This window comes from Notolepis coatsorum (assembly GCF_963971535.1).
Source record: "Notolepis coatsorum genome assembly, chromosome: 16".
Taxonomy (NCBI): Eukaryota; Metazoa; Chordata; class Actinopteri; order Aulopiformes; family Paralepididae; genus Notolepis; species Notolepis coatsorum.
In genome coordinates this window covers 29,230,513-29,251,587 of record NC_140180.1, presented here as the reverse complement: position 1 = coordinate 29,251,587, position 21,075 = coordinate 29,230,513, and the positions used below count along the sequence as shown (strand labels likewise).

General features: G+C 40.5%; 1 protein-coding gene across 1 annotated transcript in view; it reads left to right on the top strand.

Annotated features, from left to right (window-relative positions):
- etfdh (electron transfer flavoprotein dehydrogenase) overlaps positions 1 to 20,949 on the top strand; it is a 28,445-nt gene extending 7,496 nt beyond the window's left edge. The window contains exons 5-13 of the mRNA XM_084332363.1: positions 2,538 to 2,656; positions 3,018 to 3,095; positions 8,776 to 8,922; positions 9,260 to 9,400; positions 10,922 to 11,065; positions 14,073 to 14,241; positions 15,930 to 16,112; positions 17,750 to 17,971; positions 20,067 to 20,949. Of these exons, the coding sequence (XP_084188489.1) occupies positions 2,538 to 2,656; positions 3,018 to 3,095; positions 8,776 to 8,922; positions 9,260 to 9,400; positions 10,922 to 11,065; positions 14,073 to 14,241; positions 15,930 to 16,112; positions 17,750 to 17,971; positions 20,067 to 20,230 (1,367 nt within the window). The 3' untranslated portion in view covers positions 20,231 to 20,949. The remainder of the gene's footprint in view (positions 1 to 2,537; positions 2,657 to 3,017; positions 3,096 to 8,775; positions 8,923 to 9,259; positions 9,401 to 10,921; positions 11,066 to 14,072; positions 14,242 to 15,929; positions 16,113 to 17,749; positions 17,972 to 20,066) is intronic.
- Positions 20,950 to 21,075: the final 126 nt, after the last annotated feature.

The following is a 21,075-nucleotide window of genomic DNA, read 5'->3' as shown; positions in this document are numbered from 1 at the left end:
ATTAGTCGTTCATATCTCAGCCCGTGCTGACTCAGTTGTGCCCATTCTGCGGTCTGTTAATAAAGTTTTCAATCAGACAGATGTATGGAAAGGCTTTTATTATAACATCCGTTGCAGTAAAATCATTATGCCTCCAGTCGTTTAGTCATCCTGCGGAGCTAAAAGCTAAACGTCGGCCGCGGGGAGCTACCGCTACCATTGTTGTTGTCATTGAGCTCTCCAATGGCGGAAGTAAAACATTTATATGCGCTTGCCGATTGGTGCTAAGAACAGCAGGGCGGGTGCAAGCGGTGTGACGTAATTGGCAGACTCGACTGTCAATCAAAATGATTCTGTTTGCCGTCTGAATGAATGAAAACGTTATTAACAGATTGCAGCATGGGTACAATACAGTACAGCTCAATACAACAACAGTGGACTGGAGGATGCAGACCAGAGAAAGACTTTCGTCTTGTTTACATCAGGGTCCCCCATTTTCAATTCATCATATTTCATATCTAAATCATATAATATAAATATCTCATTGCTAAATATATGCAATATATAATCTAATAATCCAATAATCTAAATCTAATATATAATATAAAAATGCTAAATGCATGGGTATTTAATTTTGTCTTTAATGTTAGCTTGCAAACTCAAATACTGTCTTGGTAAGCCTCATAATGACTTGTTTGGGGAAAAAAAGAAAAACTTCGTGATGCGTATCGTGTATCGCCGAAAGGTCAGAAAATATCGTGATATCATATTTAGGCCATATCGCCCAGCCCTAGGCGGAGCGCGTTCATTCATAAACAACACGGCAATGCGGAAGTATTGGATCCATAGTAAATGTCAGATACCGCTCGCTTTCCATTCGCAGCGCGAAACATGTACAACGTCCATTTCATCAACAAGCAGCGGGGTTTTTTGACTATAAAGATGCAATCCTTATACAACGTAAATGCACCTTCTGGTTCTACTGGTATGCGCTTGGTTGACGCGCTCAGATAGCAGCACTCGGGAGATCGGATTTTGTATATGACATTTATTTTCCTTTCATATTTTCCATTTAGATCTTCGGATTCCAATAATCCCCACAATGAACCATAGGAAATGTTTATCTTACCGTTTGACGGCGAAATCATATTGTAGAATCAAAACATAGGCTGCTCTGCAGCGGTCAAAAAACGGTGTCGCCACATACCAAACATTCTTAGAACACTGGCTGTGTGACGGCCAGCCCATTTTAAACACCTGATGCCCGTTTCCCCAAATTAGCCACATGCATCTCATTGGCATCTCATAATTAGCTGATCAAAATATAATAATTACAACAATACATGATCACAAAACCCATTATTTATATAAGTCATGACTTCATTCATACCGATAACAATAATAATAATAATAATAATAACTTCAAAACCATACATTTGGCACTAACAGTGATTATATAGATTATGGCATTTTAAGTGCTTCTATAGGCTATGTATGAAATATAGACTATAGACCTATACAATTATTTACAAAGTAAACAAAATCATACATTTGGCTCCAACACCTATCCATTGCGAGTGTCAAGGTTACACACAAAAGACTAGACGTGGTCTACGCGATTATACATGCGCAGGATGTAGTGTATTGGAATACTGTGTCATGCCCTGAAGAAGGCCGATAGAGAGGCCGAAACATGTTGGTGTTTTTTAATGGTTCTAAATAATATGAACTAAGCTATTTATTAAAGCTTTTTTATATACAAGAAGAGTGCCTGGAACTTCCTTATTTTTATTCAACTGTGTCGGCCTCCGTTGATGAAGGGGCGAGACATGGCAAATACAAACAGCTGCTGCCAGCTTGTCGTTTTGAATTCTTTTGCCAATGCGCAACCCCACTGCCACCTACCCGCAACCCCACTTTGGGTCGCGACCCGTAGTTTGAGAACCGCTGCTCTATACCGTAATGCAATCACGGATTGTGCCTTTTATGAAGTTTCATAATCGGTAGGGCTGACCTTCGATTTTTTTTTGGAATTCAAAGCTTCGGGGCCGAGATTTGATTTTAATTCGAAGCTTCGAGATTAAAAAAAGAAAAATAATAAAAAATCGAATTTCTTTTTTTTTATGCTGTGGGACTTGTACAGCACTTTGTTCAACTTTGTCAAAGTTTAAACCTTTTTAAATCTTAGACAAACAAAACACTTTCATGAAATATTGTAAGCCGTCATTTGAGGCTTTATAAAAGCAGCACAATGAACACAAATCTGTCAGTGCAGAGTCCGACCTCATCTTAAATAACAAACAGCACTCATCTAACTACCCATAATTGAAGATAAGAGTAGGGTTTAACCTGCAAGTGGCACTTTAACAAAGAGAGGCAGAGTTGATTTTGCACAAAACATTTTTTTTTTATTTATTTTATCTTTTTTAATAATAATCGAATTTTATTTTCATATTCGATTCCCATGCCCATCGAACAAAGCTTCGAAGTATTTAAGACAGCCCTAATAATCGGTTCATCACTACTTTTGATCTGACTCTCCCTCATGTGTCCACAAGGTTTGCCAATGAACAACCATGGCAACTACATTGTGAGGCTGGGGAACTTTGTCCGCTGGCTGGGAGAGCAGGCAGAGGAGTTAGGAGTGGAGATCTACCCCGGCTATGCAGCTGCAGAGGTAAACCCTCCATTTTCTATATTTTACCCTGGCCACTCATTTTCCCATCAATGTAGAGTGTATGTCAATTATGTTATCACTTTTCACAAATCAACGTGAATGATGGGATCTGCCCTTTTGTTCAGCGTAGGTCCTTGTGTGGATGATTACCTGTCATTATTTTCTAGTACCCAATTCTTTTTTTCAAGATGGAAAAACAACACTTAAAAGTTTGTATGAATGATTGGGTCATTATTTCATTATTTAGGGGGCTTGCTCACAAAAGTCACATAATTTGCCCGTCACTGGCTTGATTGGATTACATAAGTGTGTTTTCAATGTCCAGACACTTTTCAAGTGTTGTGCTGTTTCTCCTGTCAAGGTGTTATTTCATGAAGATGGAAGCGTTAAAGGGATCGCCACCAACGATGTGGGGATTGCAAAGGATGGTTCACCTAAGGTACTTGGAGAAATTTGTCAAAAACCTAAGCCAAGCACACCTTTATTTGTTGCTGTCGAATAACTCACTATATGACAATTAGTTTTATATTTACGTTATTATATATACATATTATATATGCTAACTAGGGTTGCAAATTGTAAGCACTTTCCTGACTCGATCATTGATAACGTTAACGAGCAGTTAATCGATCAATTGTAACAAAAAATACCAAATTTGCCAAACGATAACAAATGCATTCGTTTGCTCAATCAAAGGGTTTATTTATACAGCAGCAACATATTGCATTCGAACAACATTGTATATCATATTAAACGTATAGAAGCGTAGAGGCCTAGACATTTTAACCACTGCCTCGCTGTCCAATCCATGTGTGTGGGCGAGCGCCACATAATGTGGCAACAAAGAAAATTCTCACCACTTAAAAAATCAAAAGCATGTATTTAACAAACTCAAAATGTTCCAAACACTGTTTTATATTAACTTAATAAATATACAAAAACGAAAAATCTACTAATGTCAAACGCAAAATTTCCAATAGGCCTAACATTTAACTAAATAACTGAAACGGGCTGAAAACAACCGTAATAACGAGCCAACAAGATTATTTAAGGCTATTATTATTATTATTATTATTATTACTACTTTGCAACAAGATCGCCAACAGAGAAAATAAAAAGCCTGTCTCAGACTGACTCACAGGGTCCCGGTCCTTTTGTTTTTGTTGAGGAAAATCAACATATCCACATGACCGGGTGTCAGGCGGGAGCTCAGCCTGGTCACAATCAGTCCAGCGGCTGAAAACACTCGCTCGGACGGTACAGATGTCGCAGAGGTACTGGCGTACCAGCTTTGGATAGGCATCATATCTTTCTCAATATATGCACAGACTGACTGTTATTTTTTCGGCCCGTTGTGGGTCGCAGCTCCTCCTCGCAAACACAGAGCCGATGGTGGGTTGCTGCAGGTGAGGCGAGGATGAGCCAGCCAACTTATCCGAATTAACCTGATTCACATGGTAGAGCATAGCTGTTGTCGTTGTGTTGTATGTCTATGCAGAATCGCAGTGTTTGCAGGTGGCATTCTCTCCTTTTTTTTCAAAATGCTTCTCTTTGTCCGCTTCATTTTGTCATGATTTAAGTTGCTGCCAGTCGCTAAAAGATTCCCTCGCTTCTTCTAGACACCGAGATAGTTTCCTCTTTGTCATAGTTAAATTGCGCCCTCTATCTGTTCATTGAAACATGACTTGAAAATACACTAGACTAGATGGACAATGCATCGTTTGAGTAAATTTCACGTGTTCGAGTAAAGCCTTAACGATCAATCAATCGATCTTCGATTAATTGTTAACATCCCTAATGCTAACAGTTGGTAATGGATCCCTCTGGGTTCAGTTCTTGGCCCACCTTTATCTACTGTGTATATCAACTGCCAAGCACCACTTCCCATTTCTATGCAGATGACGCTGTCATTCATGCATCTACCCTTAAAGATCCCCTCCAGATGTATTTTAAACCCTTAAAAAATTCTATTGAATAACAATTTGTATAAACAATTGTATAACAACCTGGAATTCCAAGTCGGCAGATGATATTCTTTCAAGACATCATCAATATCTACTCGGCTTTCTGTGGGTTGAAGCTAAAGTTGACAAGTTACCACATATTGGACCATGAGAGGTTTGACCTATTAGTGACATCACACATGCAACTCAGATTTCAGGGAAGTAGAGACACTCTCCCTCTCTAGGGGAAGAATGTGGAAAAAGGCGCTCTGCTGACAAGTTCTGCACAATTAACAATCTTTATAGTCAAAGTCGAGCCTCCACAAGGAGTTAAGGAACACGCTAACATTATGGGATGTGCTTACCGTCTTCTCCAGAGTCAGACAAGAAGATACAGTAGATACCAGTTTCCTCTCTGTGTGTTCAGTAGAAAGTAGGTACGGTAGTACACAGAAGCCACGGTTAGGTACATACCTCTGTTTTGGGGTCACGGTTCAGTATGAGTTTGGTACAACAGGGAGAAAGCAACAAATCCTCAATGTATAAGGCTAGGTTTCTTTTAATTTCTTTTGAACAGATGGTAGTACAAGTTATACTTAATTCCACCTAGGCTTGCCACGGTAGTCTGCGATACCTGTGTTATTGTGTGTGCATCCACCAATGCGGTTGTTAAGTTGCTCCGTCCGCTTGGCATGCCTTTACAAGCATCAACGTTTTATTTATCATCTGAATTTGGCAATACGAGCTTCATATTCAACATTATATTCAACAAAGTAAGCCTCTACAGATATTGACCCTAGTTCCACCTAGTGTTGTGTAGTCCCCCCTGAGACATATTCAACCTAGTTCCACCTAGTGTCATAATGGTCCCCTCTGAGACGTATTCAACCCTAGTTCCACCTAGTGTCATAATGGTCCCCCCTGAGACATATTCAACCTAGTTCCACCTAGTGTCATAATGGTCCCCCCTGAGACATATTCAACCTAGTTCCACCTAGTGTCATAATGGTCCCCCCTGAGACGTATTCAACCCTAGTTCCACCTAATGTCGTATAGTCCCCCCTGAGACGTATTCAACCCTAGTTCCACCTAATGTCGTATAGTCCCCCCTGAGACGTATTCAACCCTAGTTCCACCTAATGTCGTATAGTCCCCCCTGAGACATATTCAACCCTAGTTACACCTAGTGTCTTATAGTCCCCCCTGAGACGTATTCAACCCTAGTTCCACCTAGTGTCGTATAGTCCCCCCTGAGACGTATTCAACCCTAGTTCCACCTAATGTCGTATAGTCCCCCCTGAGACGTATTCAACCCTAGTTCCACCTAATGTCGTATAGTCCCCCCTGAGACGTATTCAACCCTAGTTCCACCTAATGTCTTATAGTCCCCCCTGAGACGTATTCAACCCTAGTTCCACCTAATGTCGTATAGTCCCCCCTGAGACGTATTCAACACTAGTTCCACCTAGTGTCGTGACATCAGTATGTGAACTTGCAGGATGAATACATGTATCATTACACCCCTAGTAGAAAGCTATCCGGCTGCAAGCTAGCCCAGCTTAGCACAAATTAATGGAAGTGTATATGGACCAGCTACCCCAGTTGTTGGCCAAAAACACCTCTCCCGTGGTTTTAAGCTAGGCTAGTGGTCCGTATCCGCTTCCATTCAGTTGTGCTAAGCTAGGCTAGCTTGCAGCTGGATAACATTCTACTGAACGCACAGACTCTGGAGAAGACGGTAAGCGCAAATCCCATAATGTTGCCATGTTCCTTTTTAACCATGAAACAAAAGCATGTATTTGAGTAGAGGGGATCTTTAATAAAGGTTTTGGGCTTTTGATAGAGTGCAGGGTCTGAAGCTAGTCTAAATACAGAAAACTGTATTTAGTTCTAGGAATATCTTGTTGAATCACAATATTGTAGTGGGTTCTAGAGACATAATTCACCATGGTATTGTATTGATGTGTTTATGGGGCACTGTCACTTTAAGGAGGGTGGTTTTGGGGTTGGGCTGAGAGGAGACGCCCTGTTTGGGGTTTCATTGATAAATGTTTGGTTACTACGAGCTGTCAGATCCTAGCATGGCATAGCTCTGATAGCTGTCACTTGTTCTACTGCGTAATAAATGACACACAGCTTTGTGTTGTCAACTGTTAGAAATGGTGCGTTTCTGTATTCCAACGATTTCTACAATATCGTTGTTATATATATTTTTTTATATTATTTCATTAAATCATATACACAACAGGTAACAACTAGGGTTATCAATCGATTAAACTTGACGGACCTAGAAAACAACACATGACATATCAACCAACAAACAAGACCCCCCCCCCCCCCCAAAACAACTAAAAACATTTATTTGGGCCAAAAATAACTGCAGAAGATGATGGCTGCACCCAGAACACCGTTCACCGGCCTAAAAAGTCCATACCTCATGGCAGGGGTCCTACACATTTCCACACCCTCATGTCTCCAAGGGCTTTAAGCGAAGCAGCGTGAGGGTTCAAGGACCACCCTGAGCACCAACATGACTGCCAGCCCTAGCTACAACAGGACAACAGTGGTTAAAGTAGCGACTTTATAGTTTCAGCAGCATTAGCTAAAACGGTTAACATTTTCTTGTTTTTCCCCATGTATCCGTGCAATGGACTGTTCCATAAAAATGATATCCAAATGGAAAGGAAAATCCATAACCACTTACAAATACTGCATTTTGATTGATGGCCACCTCTCTTTGAAGCCTCATACAGAAGCTGGTGAAACATCAAAAATAAATATAGGTTTTTATTTTAGGAACAAGACTGTTTTTTCCTCTCGATGTCAGATGAAGATTGATTGAAGCTCCATTGTCACCCGTTCTTGATTTATGACGATCAGTCGTATATTAATGCAACTGTCTTCATATGTTGGATACTGTGTATCGGGGAGCTTTTAGAATAGAATAGAATAGATAGAATAGAAAACTTTATTGCCATTTCAACACATGGCTGATTGGGATTTGTCGTGGTGCCAGCACATACAGTACATACAGTATAAAAACGTACAATATAAAAACACAAGAATACATGCAATACAATCCCCACAATAAAGGTTTTACACAAACAATTAAAAAAGATGCTACAGTACCTAAAATAAATAGCTCAGTGTTCCAGTTTAAAGTGCATATTGCCTTAAAGTGCCTGTCGGCTGGTGCTAGCCCTTATAGTACAAAGTGCCTGTGCATTTGGACTTGAGTTCAGGTAGGAGGTCTCACCCATCACTGCCGATCGTACTCCAAGGTGAAGTGGCTCTTCCCAGACGTCTGCTTATCACTAGTGTGTCTTTTCATCTATATCTTTATCTAGAAGATGGTCTCTCCTAAGGCTGAGACAATATGCCATTTGGAAGAATCGATAAATCGGGACCAAATTATCGATAAATATCGATATTATTATTAGTTAAAAAAGATTTTATTTTATTTTTTTAATTATTATTTAAACCAACAAATGTATGTCTATTTTGCAGCAATTCTTTGTTGTTACCGCCATCTTTAGTGTTACAGATTTCCCAATTCAAAACTACCACAGTGATCCTTCTCATTTTATAGTCTGTGGTCTCTGAATGTGATGGAGGAGTGCACTGCATATTGAATACACAGTGCAGAGTTGCAATTCAACTGAATTTACATGAAATGGGGATGTTTTAACCAATACATGCCACAAGACCTAGTATTTTACTATAGTATAAAGTATTGAAAAAAAATAAAATGTGACGCCACTTAACGATAGATAGATAGATAGATAGATAGATAGATAGATAGATAGATAGATAGATAGATAGATACATACTTTATCACGCAGTTATCGATAAGTGGTCTCAGCCTTAGTCTCCCCTGACGTTTATTATTCTACATTCCCCAAAAAGGTGGCACTTATGGGTAGAGATGAGAACATTTGAGAAAGAAAAGAAAAAGAAGAGAGTAATAAAGAGAGAAATAAATCAGTTGAAACATTTACATTTGAACACGGTGTACAGTTGAACACGGTGCGATTTTTAAAAAGTGCATTGTAATACATTTCAAGAGTGATGGGCACAGTAGAATAAAATCATCACATCCATGAATACCACTTCTTGACAGCGTATTTCTATGCAGCATCTGTGTGGTGACCCCTCCTGCGCTGCCTTCCTCTCCAGGATGTGTTCGAGAGGGGGATGGAGCTCCACGCTAAAGTCACCTTGTTTGGAGAGGGGTGTCACGGCCACCTGGCCAAGCAGCTCTACAAGCATTTCAACCTCCGGGAGAGCTGTGAGCCACAGACGTACGCCATCGGCCTAAAGGAAGTAAGGCCCCCCCCCCAGCTATCTTCAAACTGACCGCACTGTATGTGTGCTGCTGAATGAATATTGTTTTCATTCATTACTTATATATGAATGAATATTGTTCTCATGCATTACTTCTATATGAATGGATGGTACATGATGTTGCCATTTGCTACTTATTTTGTTAATAAAAATGTTGTTCAAATTAGACATTGATAGATTGACATTGAATAGATTCTGCATACAGATTGATTTGGGTGTCTTGTGTTTGCAGTTGGGTTGAAAACACGAGTAAAGCAACAGAGTAAAAATGGCTTTTTCCCTTTTTCTTCACTCTTTTGGATATTTAATTGCTTAGATCTGGACGATTGACGAGAAGAAGTGGAGGCCGGGCAGGGTGGAGCACTCGGTGGGCTGGCCGCTGACCAGGAACACGTACGGCGGCTCCTTTCTGTACCACCTGAACGAGGGGGAGCCACTGGTGGCCTTGGGCTTCGTGGTGAGTTTGATTTAGCTGACTCTTATTTTTTATTTTTTTTTCAATTGTATTGATGTCGCCGCGAGGCAGCGGAGCCGAGAACAAAAGAGATTCCACTCCTCTGTGTTCTACAGCGTAAGATAGACGTGACAATAGAATATGGATATGGCACCCCCTCGTCGATGTAAACAAGTCAGATGGTTGGGGACAACATTGAAACGGTGTGCGCACCTCAGGAGGCTCTTGTGCCTTTTTAATCAACAACTCGAGTCAATAAGGTGTACTACTGTTGAGGAATGTTCTGGTTCCTGCGTGTTCTATACATTCACACTGTACATTCACTCTGTACATTCACTCTGTACATTCACACTGTACATTCACTCTACATTCACTCTACATTCACTCTACATTCACTCTACATTCACTCTGTACATTCACTCTACATTCACTCTGCATTCACTCTGTACATTCACTCTACATTCACTCTACATTCACTCTACATTCACTCTACATTCACACTGTACATTCACTCTACATTCACTGTACATTCACTCTACATTCACTGTGTATTCACTCTGTACATTCACACTCTACATTCACTGTACATTCACTGTGCATTCACTCTGTACATTCACTCTACATTCACTCTGCATTCACTGTACATTTACTCTACATTCACTGTACATTCACTCTACATTCACTCTGCATTCACTGTACATTCACACTCTACATTCACTCTGCATTCACTGTACATTCACACTGTACATTCACTGTACATTCACACTGTACATTCACTCTGTACATTCACACTGTACATTCACACTCTACATTCACTCTGTACATTCACTCTGTACATTCACACTGTACATTCACACTGTACATGCACACTCTACATTCACACTGTACATTCACTCTGTACATTCACACTGTACATTCACTCTGTACAATCACTCTGTACATTCACACTGTACATTCACTCTGTACATTCACTCTGTACATTCACTCTGTACATTCACTCTGTACAATCACTCTGTACATTCACTCTGTACATTCACTCTGTACATTCACTCTGTACATTCACTCTGTACATTCACTCTGTACAATCACTCTGTACATTCACTCTGTACATTCACTCTGTACATTCACTCTGTACATTCACTCTGTACATTCACTCTGTACATTGACTCTGTACATTCACTCTGTACAATCACTCTGTACATTCACTCTGTACATTCACTCTACAACACCATAGAGAATACTGAAACTTACATTATGGCTCCTACAATATGATTGACAAAATGGTAACAAAATAAATCTAACACCGCTAGAATAAATTGTATAGCTTCTAACTGAGCTGTGGTCAGAGCAGTAGTAAACAGATGAGTTGTTAACCCTTTCAGGTGTACGACCTCGCACTAGAATTTTGAGAGCTGGACATTCTAATGGTGATGTCACGACGGCTAAAAACGATTTAAGGCCGGTCGAAGGACAGTTAGCCGGGAAAGGGTTAAAAAACTAGTGGTCCTCTCCCTTCTCTTCTAGGTGGGGTTAGACTACACCAACCCCTACCTGAGTCCCTTCAGGGAGTTCCAGCGCTGGAAGCACCATCCCTTCGTTGCGCCCACGCTGGAGGGAGCGACCCGCATCGCCTATGGAGCCAGGGCTCTGAACGAGGGAGGAGTCCAGGTAGGTTTATATCCATTTAGTTTCTTTCAACAGTCGATAACAAGTGGTGGTTTACTCTGCAAGGTTACACAACATGCAGCTTGAAAGACATCAGGCTGACTTGATTTGCAATTACAACTTATTCCATTACGTTACGATTATGTGGCCATGTATGTATTAAACTGCATGTTAACCCTTTTCTCACCAAGAACGTGTTACCACGTCATTGCTCGCCATGCGTAATCTGCCAATGACGCCGTAAGGCGTCTTTGAGATCAATATTTCAAAAATCTGTGATGGCAATCATATTTCACCCACGGAGACTTGAGACTTGCTGTTGATCTCCTCTCAACTCCAACGGTTCAAGACCGCCATCTGGTGGCCGATCTGCGAATCGCCAAAACTGGAAGTGACGCGCCGGAAGTGGTGCTCACCCATATTTCGTCCGGCCACTCGCTATCGCTAGCGGGACTCCAGCTTGACACACTGGATAGCGATCCGTTGCCAATAACTCGATAAACAACATGATTTGGACGTATATAGCATTATACAACCTGGACATGGATCGCATATATCAACATCCCATAATAGCGAACTTTCTGCCCCGACGCTGATCGCCCAACGCTACGAGGAAGCTGAGGTGAGTTTCAGCGTGTTTGATTATTATTAAACGTATAATCTGCTCTGATGTATATATCGCCCATACTAAATAAATGATTTAACGTCGGCCACGGACTTATAAACCCCCCCCCCCCTCCGGTCACCAGCAGATGATGAGGCATGACGTGTTGGACCTTGTACAGTTGAAATTTTTTATCTGACGTCAATCGGTATCAAACTACATTTGATGATCTAATATATGTATTTAGGGCTATAAATCACGTTCTGCAGAATGCTGCAGAAAAAGATAAAAACATATTTATACTTTAGACCGTATTTTAGTATGAATATGTGAATGAAAAAGTAGAACGTTGCTACATCCTAAACGATAGATACTTGACGTTGAATGGGCCATAGTAATGTCAATTTAGCAATACAATTTAAAAAGTCATAGCCCTGCAAAGAAGGGGAACATCTCCATAGACTTATAGTGGTGGCAGAGAGTGGATTAAGATCAGAATAATCTGTGGCAGATAAAGGGTTAATGGGGATGCGTGATTATAGCATGGAATTGTATGAAACTGTACACATACAAACAAATTATTTTGTGGGAAATTTCACGATATGAAACATGATACGATGATAATACAGATGATAAATGAAAGAGAAAACGTATATATTACGCTGCCCTAATTCCAGGTGTGTAAGTTCTGTGCAGGTTGCATTACTGCTGATATGTGGAGGTGTATTTGTTTTACTTGAATGTCTGTTGTGCATGAACACATAATATTGTCTTCATGTATTCATAACCATGCAAGGTGAGCAGTTTGATTGCATCTCAACCAACCTTGACAGAAATTAATTAATTAATCTTGTGATATAGTGATGTATTATATCTTTAAGTATTAGGAGCTATTAGGGGTGTAACGGTACGCGGATACCTACTGTAACTGTACCGCCTCAATGTGGTCCTCCGGTACAGTACGCGCTGTGCACCGAGCGATTGCAACGGTATGGAACCTTTTTTTGCAGAACTTAAATCCCCCCCGGCCCCACGTAATTTATCAACAACACTGCGGTCTGCTGTGAGCATTATAAAACAAACGTGTGTTTAACCGACCGTGAATTAAAGTGTCAATGATGTTTGTCATTTTAACAGCAGATACTTTCTTAAATGCCATCCTCCCGACAGAGCGGTGTTGACGGGGAGCTCTGATGGGTTCGCTTGGTGGTGTTATTAGCATTGAACAGCTAACCGAAAGCTAGCATTAACTAACGTTAAAGGTTTAGCCATAACGTTACCTTGGCTAAAGTTGGGGCTATTCATAATCCAGCAATAATGGCTGCAGACCTGCAAGCAAAGTACAGCAAGTTGGCAAAGGAGTATTCCAACGTAAATCACATTTTCACCAGTAAAGTTAGTCTTTCCATCTCCCGGTAGCTCATGCTAGCTAACCTAGCTCACGTTAGCGTCGTCACTGAACCACCTCGCGTACACAATTAATGACAGCCATATTGGTGACAATGTTTAGCTTTTAGTGCCAAATGGTAAGAGTCTGAGGCGGAGTCTCAAAAGAGAATGTTGAATATTTATTGTGCAAAAATCACAACAGATCCTCTGTGCTACTTCAACTGAGCCTTCTGGAAGCAAGTGCAGCAACGAATAATGTCCGTGTGGATCATTGGAGTAGGGTATATCTGCAGTGCTGCAGCCCCATACTCATTGTATAGATTTGTATTAGTATCATTAATCAATCACCTGTTGTTGAATAAATACCATTACTTTCTAGTTATTACTAAAAAACAGTATATATAAAACCGTAGCTGTATAAAAAAATAAATACAAAAAGTATAATTTATATTTTTTTACATTTAAATTTTTTTTAATGTATGCACTGGCATCGCCCCCCCCCCCCCCCCCCCCCCGTACCGAAAAAATACCGAACCGTGACTTCAAAACCGAGGTACGTACCGAACCGTGGATTTTGTGTACCGTTACACCCCTAGGAGCTATATGGTATTGGCCGTACTTGGTTCTTAATTGGTAATGGCAGTGAGGAAAATGGTATCGTTCAGTCAAACCTTTTTTTGTGTGCATTGCATACAGAAGATCAATGTATTTATACAGACCCTCTTTCATCAACATCATCCTGTAGGAAAAACTCCGCTTCCGCTTCAAAGCCACAAGTACGTCTTTCAGGGAGAGACTTCAGGGACATTCTCGATGAAAGCACTTGACCGAATGCAGGGACAGGTCGTCGGACGTCCCGTGGTTTCTTCCAGACTGTCCCTGGAGGCATAACGTGAAACCAAGAGCCCTGCACGTCCAAAAACAACATCATTGTTTACAAACCGTACAAAAGGGTTGGATATTCCATTATGTTGGTTCCGATTGGTTGAGCTCATCCGTCTTCCTTTTCCTCTCCAGTCTCTCCCTGAGCTGACCTTCCCAGGGGGGATTCTTATTGGCTGCAGTCCGGGATTCATGAACGTCCCAAAGATCAAAGGCACCCACACTGCGATGAAGAGTGGCATGCTGGCCGCCGAGGCCATCTTCCCTCAACTCATCGATGAGAATCTGGAGTCGGAGACCGCAGGTAATTGAGCTCATAAAGGATCTCAAACTAAAATATGAAATCGCTGAGGTCTGCAAGGCCATCTCCACATTTGTTGGTCTTCAAATGTACTGTGTTTGGGAAGTTACTTTCAAAATGTAGTGTGATTACTAGGGATGCTCGATATTGGCTTTTTTACCTATACCGATATTGTCCAACTCTTAACCTGTTCCACTCGACAGGGTCGGTACCGACCCCTTTTGACCTTATTAAATTATTATTATATTTTTATGAAGATGGAAAAAAATTTGTGATTTTAAAATCAACCGTTTTCAAGTATTATTATCACTACTATGTCACAAATACATGTAGAATGTAAAACGTTAGGTTGGCAATAGTTTAGCAATAGGTTAAAAGTGAGTTCATTTTAAGTTTTTTATGTGAAATCGTTTTTTTGACCCGGAACCGGATATGGAAATGTTGAACCATCGGAATTGGAATCTTTTTGCGGCCATTTTGAAGAGGACCTCGCTAGCTATCTGCCAGCGTTGGAATTTCTCCAATCTACACTTCCTGTGGTCCGCTATGGTGGTTCAAAGTTCAGCGTTCTGAATGAATCATATCAATAATTGTTATGATTCGCGATAATAAGCTACAAAAGGTAACGTTTTTGACAAATATTGAAACTCAGTCAGTTTCTCCACACTATTGTTAACATGTAAGAAGGGGGAAATAAAATATTACAGTCTATTACAGTAAATATCAGTATCTGTTATTATGCAAGCCTGGTGATACTATATCCAAATTGAACTCGGCCATTTGAAAGATACTATATGTATATATATATAAATGTGCGAATTGGCTATAATAAGGTAATGTATAAGCATATATTCTATATTCTATAATAATATTTCAAATTGCATTGGTCCGGATGGGAGAATTCAGTACTGTATATACAGAACCTTCAATTTGATCATCTTCCCTTTATTAATTTCCTTAGATCTTTTGTACACATGATCTCAAGAGGGTACTGAATGAGCTCAGTGGCAGTTCTTTAAGTTTGGTCATTATTATCATGGTTTTATTCACTGTCAAAGATGAAAAGAAAAATCATAATTCATATTTTCCTTTGTTTCATCACAATTTAAGCAAGCCTAGTAATAGACACAATATTTCTGACACTGAGAATACATTCATTGAGGTCCACAGATGTTCCTAGATACCAAGAATATGCAAATAGCCCTTGTAGAAGTGGAGCAATATTCCATTTACCTAGGTATACATTTTATGCAGATTTTCACCTGGGGTGGAACAGGTTAATTTCCGATACCAATATCAACCGATATCACATTTTTATGCCGATATCGGCCGATAATATTGGTAGGCCGATAATATCGGACATCATTTCTATAGAAATGTAAAAAATATATATATATATATTTTTGAAACCCGATACCGATATTTTCCGATATCACATTTTAATGCCGATATCGGCCGATAATATCGGTAGGCCGATAATATCGGACATCCCTAGTGATTACGTTATCTTATTACTTGCTCTTCATAGTAACGTATTATAAAGACAAATGCTTCACAATTGCATCTATGACACTTTGTCTGATAGAGCACAATTAATGAGGTTTTGTCTCATCGTGAGAGAAGAACAAGGAACAGCTACACAAGTTGTGAAAACTACATTTCGGTCCCTTCATTTTTGTCCTTCTGTGCAGGACTTAATGTCCCCCTGTACGCTGAGAACATCAAGAAGTCCTGGATCTGGAAAGAGTTGCACGCGGTGAGGAACATCCGGCCGTCGTTCCACAACTACTTTGGCCTGTACGGCGGCATGGTCTACACCGGCATCTTCTACTGGATGCTGAGAGGGAAGGAGCCATGGACACTCAAACACAACGGTATGAATATCAGAGCAAGTGCGCCTTATTCACCTCGCCACCATTTTCATTTTCGTAGATCGCTATGAATGCATTTCGACGAGCCGATAACTCATTCACTTCCGTGTATTTCAAAACACTACGGAGGTGAAAAACAAATCGGAGTCGGGCGATCATGAGCTCGTTATTCCAATACTGTGTTCGGTCTGTTGGTTTGACTATTTTGGTCCTTGAAATTGCATTTTTATAGCTACGATTTTAAGTGAACGGGCACTTCCACATCCATACCTCACATTGCATCAATGTGAATAAGGAGAATAGTACAGCTAACTCTGAGCATGTTGGCTAGACATTGAAGAATTGTTGTTTTTACTCATTGCTTGTGATCTACTATTACCCTGTGTAATAGAAAACTGTTAGTATGATCTTCTAACTGAAACTTAAAACTTAAAACGGCAATGATTCTTTTTGAACCACTAGAGGGCAGCGAGGAGCCATTGTTGACAAAGCATTCTCTCAAAACAATTCAACTGTTCTGACAGCATAATATTGATGTAATTTAAGAGATTCGCCACAGACTAGCCGCTGGTAGCGCAGGGTTGACAGAGTAGGACACCGTGGCTCAACAGGACTTTCTGATAGCAGGTGGTCATATAGAGGTTTTGAAAATGTGATGCATAGTGTCGGAAAATAATTATTGCAGCTTTAAAGGGGAACTATTTTACTATTTGGGCACTTTTACACAATTCCTGTGAGTTTATGGAACACCTCTGTAATTTTCTATTTTTTTTTAATTCATTGTTTTGTATTTCTAATGAAGTCCTCAAAAACGCATTTTTCTACCTGAAGATCTTAAGCTGTTTTGAGCCTGGGCTCCTAAACCACTGCGCCGCCTGAACATTATCATGCAGCGGAGTCTCTCTGACATCACAAATCAGCACATTTTCAGATGACTCAGTTCAGTGAGGGTGAATATTGTGAGAGGAGAATTGGAAGAATGCACCAATATGAGAATTAGAGACATAGATCATATTAATATAAGTCCACATAGCTAGGAAACAATGCTAAACACTGAAAAAGGCCATTTATAAGATAGTTCCCCTTTAATGTCTCATAAAGTACAGCTTGTTTACTCTGATGCTACAAGGAGGCCTATAGCTAGTTCTTCCCACACATAGATTTATTTGTGTTGGGCTGCCACGTTATCGGCACTGCATATTGACGTTTTTAAATATTTATAATCGTATTTCAATGTAGAGCTGCATTCATTCACAGCCCCTCCTTGCCGCACTTTCTCTCTCACACCACACAACCTATCTGTGAATGGCTTGCATATTACTGGATTGAAGGTCCAAGGAAATTGTATTATTTTGTTAAATAATGAAAGTATTTACAGTGGACCAATTCTTATATTAGGCCTATTATTTATTTATTAAAACTAAAGTAATTATTTGCTTGAGTACATCACCAGCCCCCCCCCCCCCCCTGCCCAAATCAGCTACCACCACTACTGGATTCCAATTAGATGGGAAACACTGACCTATAGCAACATGGTAAGCCAAGGGATTCTCTTTTCGAAATAAGAGAAGGTAATTTTTTTTTATCTCTGGAAGGCAATGTTGACATTTCATAACCACACACTGGCTTTTTATCTCCAGGCCTTGACTCGGACCAGCTGAAACCGGCTAAAGAGTGCACGCCGATCGAGTACCCCAAGCCGGACGGCAAGCTGAGCTTCGACCTGCTGTCCTCTGTTGCCCTGAGCGGCACCAACCACGAGGGCGACCAGCCCGCTCACCTCACCCTGAGGGACGACAGCGTCCCCGTGGACAGGAACCTGGCCATATTCGATGGGCCCGAGCAACGCTTCTGCCCTGCGGGTAAAGACGGCTTTTATACTTTTACTGCAAAGGCAATTCATTGAAAGGAAAAGAACGCAGTTAGATCTCTTTGATCAATTCATCATTCTCATGGGGTGCATTTAGAAGTATTTTTTTACCAAACATGTTTAATTAGGCAAGCACACGTTTTTGTCCAGGCTCCGGATAAATGGGCATAGTTCCAAGAATGGAATAACCCTATTCAACATATCTGAACTGAAAAGCATTGCAGCCAGTCACCTTCCTACATGGGTAGCTTATGTATTGATTGGTTGAAGATTTTTCTTCCCTTGTGTTGAACACACCGTTTTGGTGGGTGTAGCAACACTCCAAGTTGTTTTATTAAAGATGCTGTAAGTGGTATTATTTTGTTAAAATAAGTGTCAAATAGCTCTACATTGTGACAGCCGTCACTGATACAGTCTGGTCAGTAACATAGGTCTCCCAGTCCCTCCGCAGTAAACACAAAATACATGTTGTGGTATTCCATTTCCACTTTATCCAATCAGGAGAGAGCCCTAGATAGTTTCTTATTTCAAGAGATCTTGCCAAGCCAAATTTGCTTACTGCACCGGCAGATAATTTTACTTGTTTCAAGGACACATTTTCTAGTATTTATTTATTATTTTTGCAGTGTGGAGCTCTCTCCTGATTGGATAAAGTGGGATACAATTTAATTTGTTTACTGCAGAACGGAAGACCCATGTTACACACTCTATATATGAGTGATGGCTGTCTGAGTGTAGTTATTATTTTTGTTACACTACACCCAAAAGAAAAATACAAAACTAGGCTATAATGTTATATTCCTGGCTCCAAAAAGCTTGTTTAGGCTTTTTATCTGAAAGCCTCACCCAACGGCAAGGAGTAGGAGACTGGGGCTAGTTTGTCACAATTTTTACTCATAGGTCTACGGGTGGAAATTAGCCCTGTGCTATTCCTGGCATATTTACGTCCTTATCATGCTGTGATGTTATGCATACACTGATGTAAATTATGTTAATTAATTTGCATTGTCCTTAATAAACAAATCTTAGGTGTACCGGTATTTCTCAGAATTGCTTGTTTTGAGATCCTTGTGATAAATGAACTGAAGTCTTAGCACCATTACTTTTTCCATAAATGATTGCAAATAAAAATAATTACCAGTTCAGCATGTTGACAACTTGCCCCATGATTCAGTTGTCTCAATAGGTTTCATTGCAGCATGAAAAGTCATCATTACAACAAATTACAAACATCTCAAAACAAGCTAGTCAGACTACTGCTTGACCTAACTCCTAGAACCCACCTCACCCCTGCCCACTTTGACAACCTAGGATGGCTTAGAGTAGACGACAGAGTACAGCAACTTGCAATGGGCCTGGTCTACAAGATACACTACGCGACCAAGGTACCCATGTACATGTCAAAATACTTCCCAAAGGTCAGTGAATACCACGATCACAACACCAGAGGGAGCTCCACAAATCATGTAAAACCCAGATTCGGCTCAAACAAGGGACTAAACACGTTTCGCAATTATGCCACATCAATGTGGAACGCCCTACCTAAAGCTGTAAAGGAATGTGAATCACTACCCACTTTCAAAAACACTCAAAAAACACCTACGTGAGACTGCAATTCGAAACTGGCCCCTACAAATGTCCTAACCTAGTTGTACAGTAAATGACCAAGTAAGGCTTTGTCAGTATTCCAATGTACAGTGTAAAATGTGTGTGTCCCCTACCCAACCCCCCCCCACCTCCAATGTACAGCCCTCACCCAACCTCCTCCAAGTTTCTACGCCAAATGTATATACACTCTTTTTCTGGACACTTTTGTATCACAAACTACTGTATTTGCAAATCTGATGTCATAAATGTATAGATGTAGCAGTACTGTCTATCTGTATGTCATGTATGTCGAATTGAAAATGGGGGACCCTGATGTAAACAAGACGAAAGTCTTTCTCTGGTCTGCATCCCCTTAACAATTGTATGTATTGAGCTGTACTGTACTGTACCCATTCTGCAATCTGTTAATACACTTTTCAATCAATCATAAAGATTATAAAATGTTTAAACTAAACCCCCACCTCCATTCCCCCTCCTAGGTGTATACGAGTATGTTCCCCTGGACTCGGGAGAGGGAATGAGGTTGCAGATCAATGCTCAGAATTGCGTCCACTGCAAAACGTGCGACATCAAGGACCCTAGCCAGAATATCAACTGGGTAGTGCCTGAGGGAAGTGGGGGACCAGCCTACAATGGAATGTGAACCCCCCCCCTCTCTTCCATATCACAAGGAACTAAGGCCTTGTCCACAGGTATATGGGCATTTATTCGAAACCATAGGTTTTTCTACATGGTTTGACCTTTCGTCCACAACGCAAACTGCGCTTTAGGTCACTGAAACCGGACCTTTTCAAAATTCCTGCCTGGGTGAAGGTTCTTTTAAAAAAAAGAAAGTGTTAACTCACATTAATAAAAATACTATGTATTCGTGTGGACGGGTGAAACTGGAGCTTATGGAAAACGCTAACATCTAATGGCCCCCTGTCCACATGTATATTTCTCTGCGATCAGGATCATGGAGAGCTAGCCTTCTGTCCAGTCCATTTCATGTGAGTTTTTGCGTTGTGTGGACTGAGATTTTCTAAAATAATTGTTGGTGTGGATGGGATTTCCTTTAAATGAAGGAGGGAAAAACACTGGTTTTAAAAATCCCTGTATACGTGTGGACTAGGCCTACTGTGGCTGTAAAGTGATGTTCTAGGCTACTAGTGGCCACAGCTGATATCTACAAATGTGCCTACTGTATTGTATGGAACTGAATGTCACCATATACACAATATGGGCATTATAACGTGAAATTATAAATATATTATAACAGTGGCTTTTGCTTGTGTACGGGTTTGAGAACACTTGACCAATGGAAAAGATTTTATATATTGCGAGCATAGAACTTCACTACAATAAGTGAACGCAAAGCTGTGCTCAAGCTGTGGTTTATTTCACTCGGTTATTGTAGGTACCTCGTAAACAAGTGTATGATCTGCGGGGCATACTGTACATAATGTTAGTTGAAACAAAGAATGTGGTGGAAAATAAATAACACTTGAC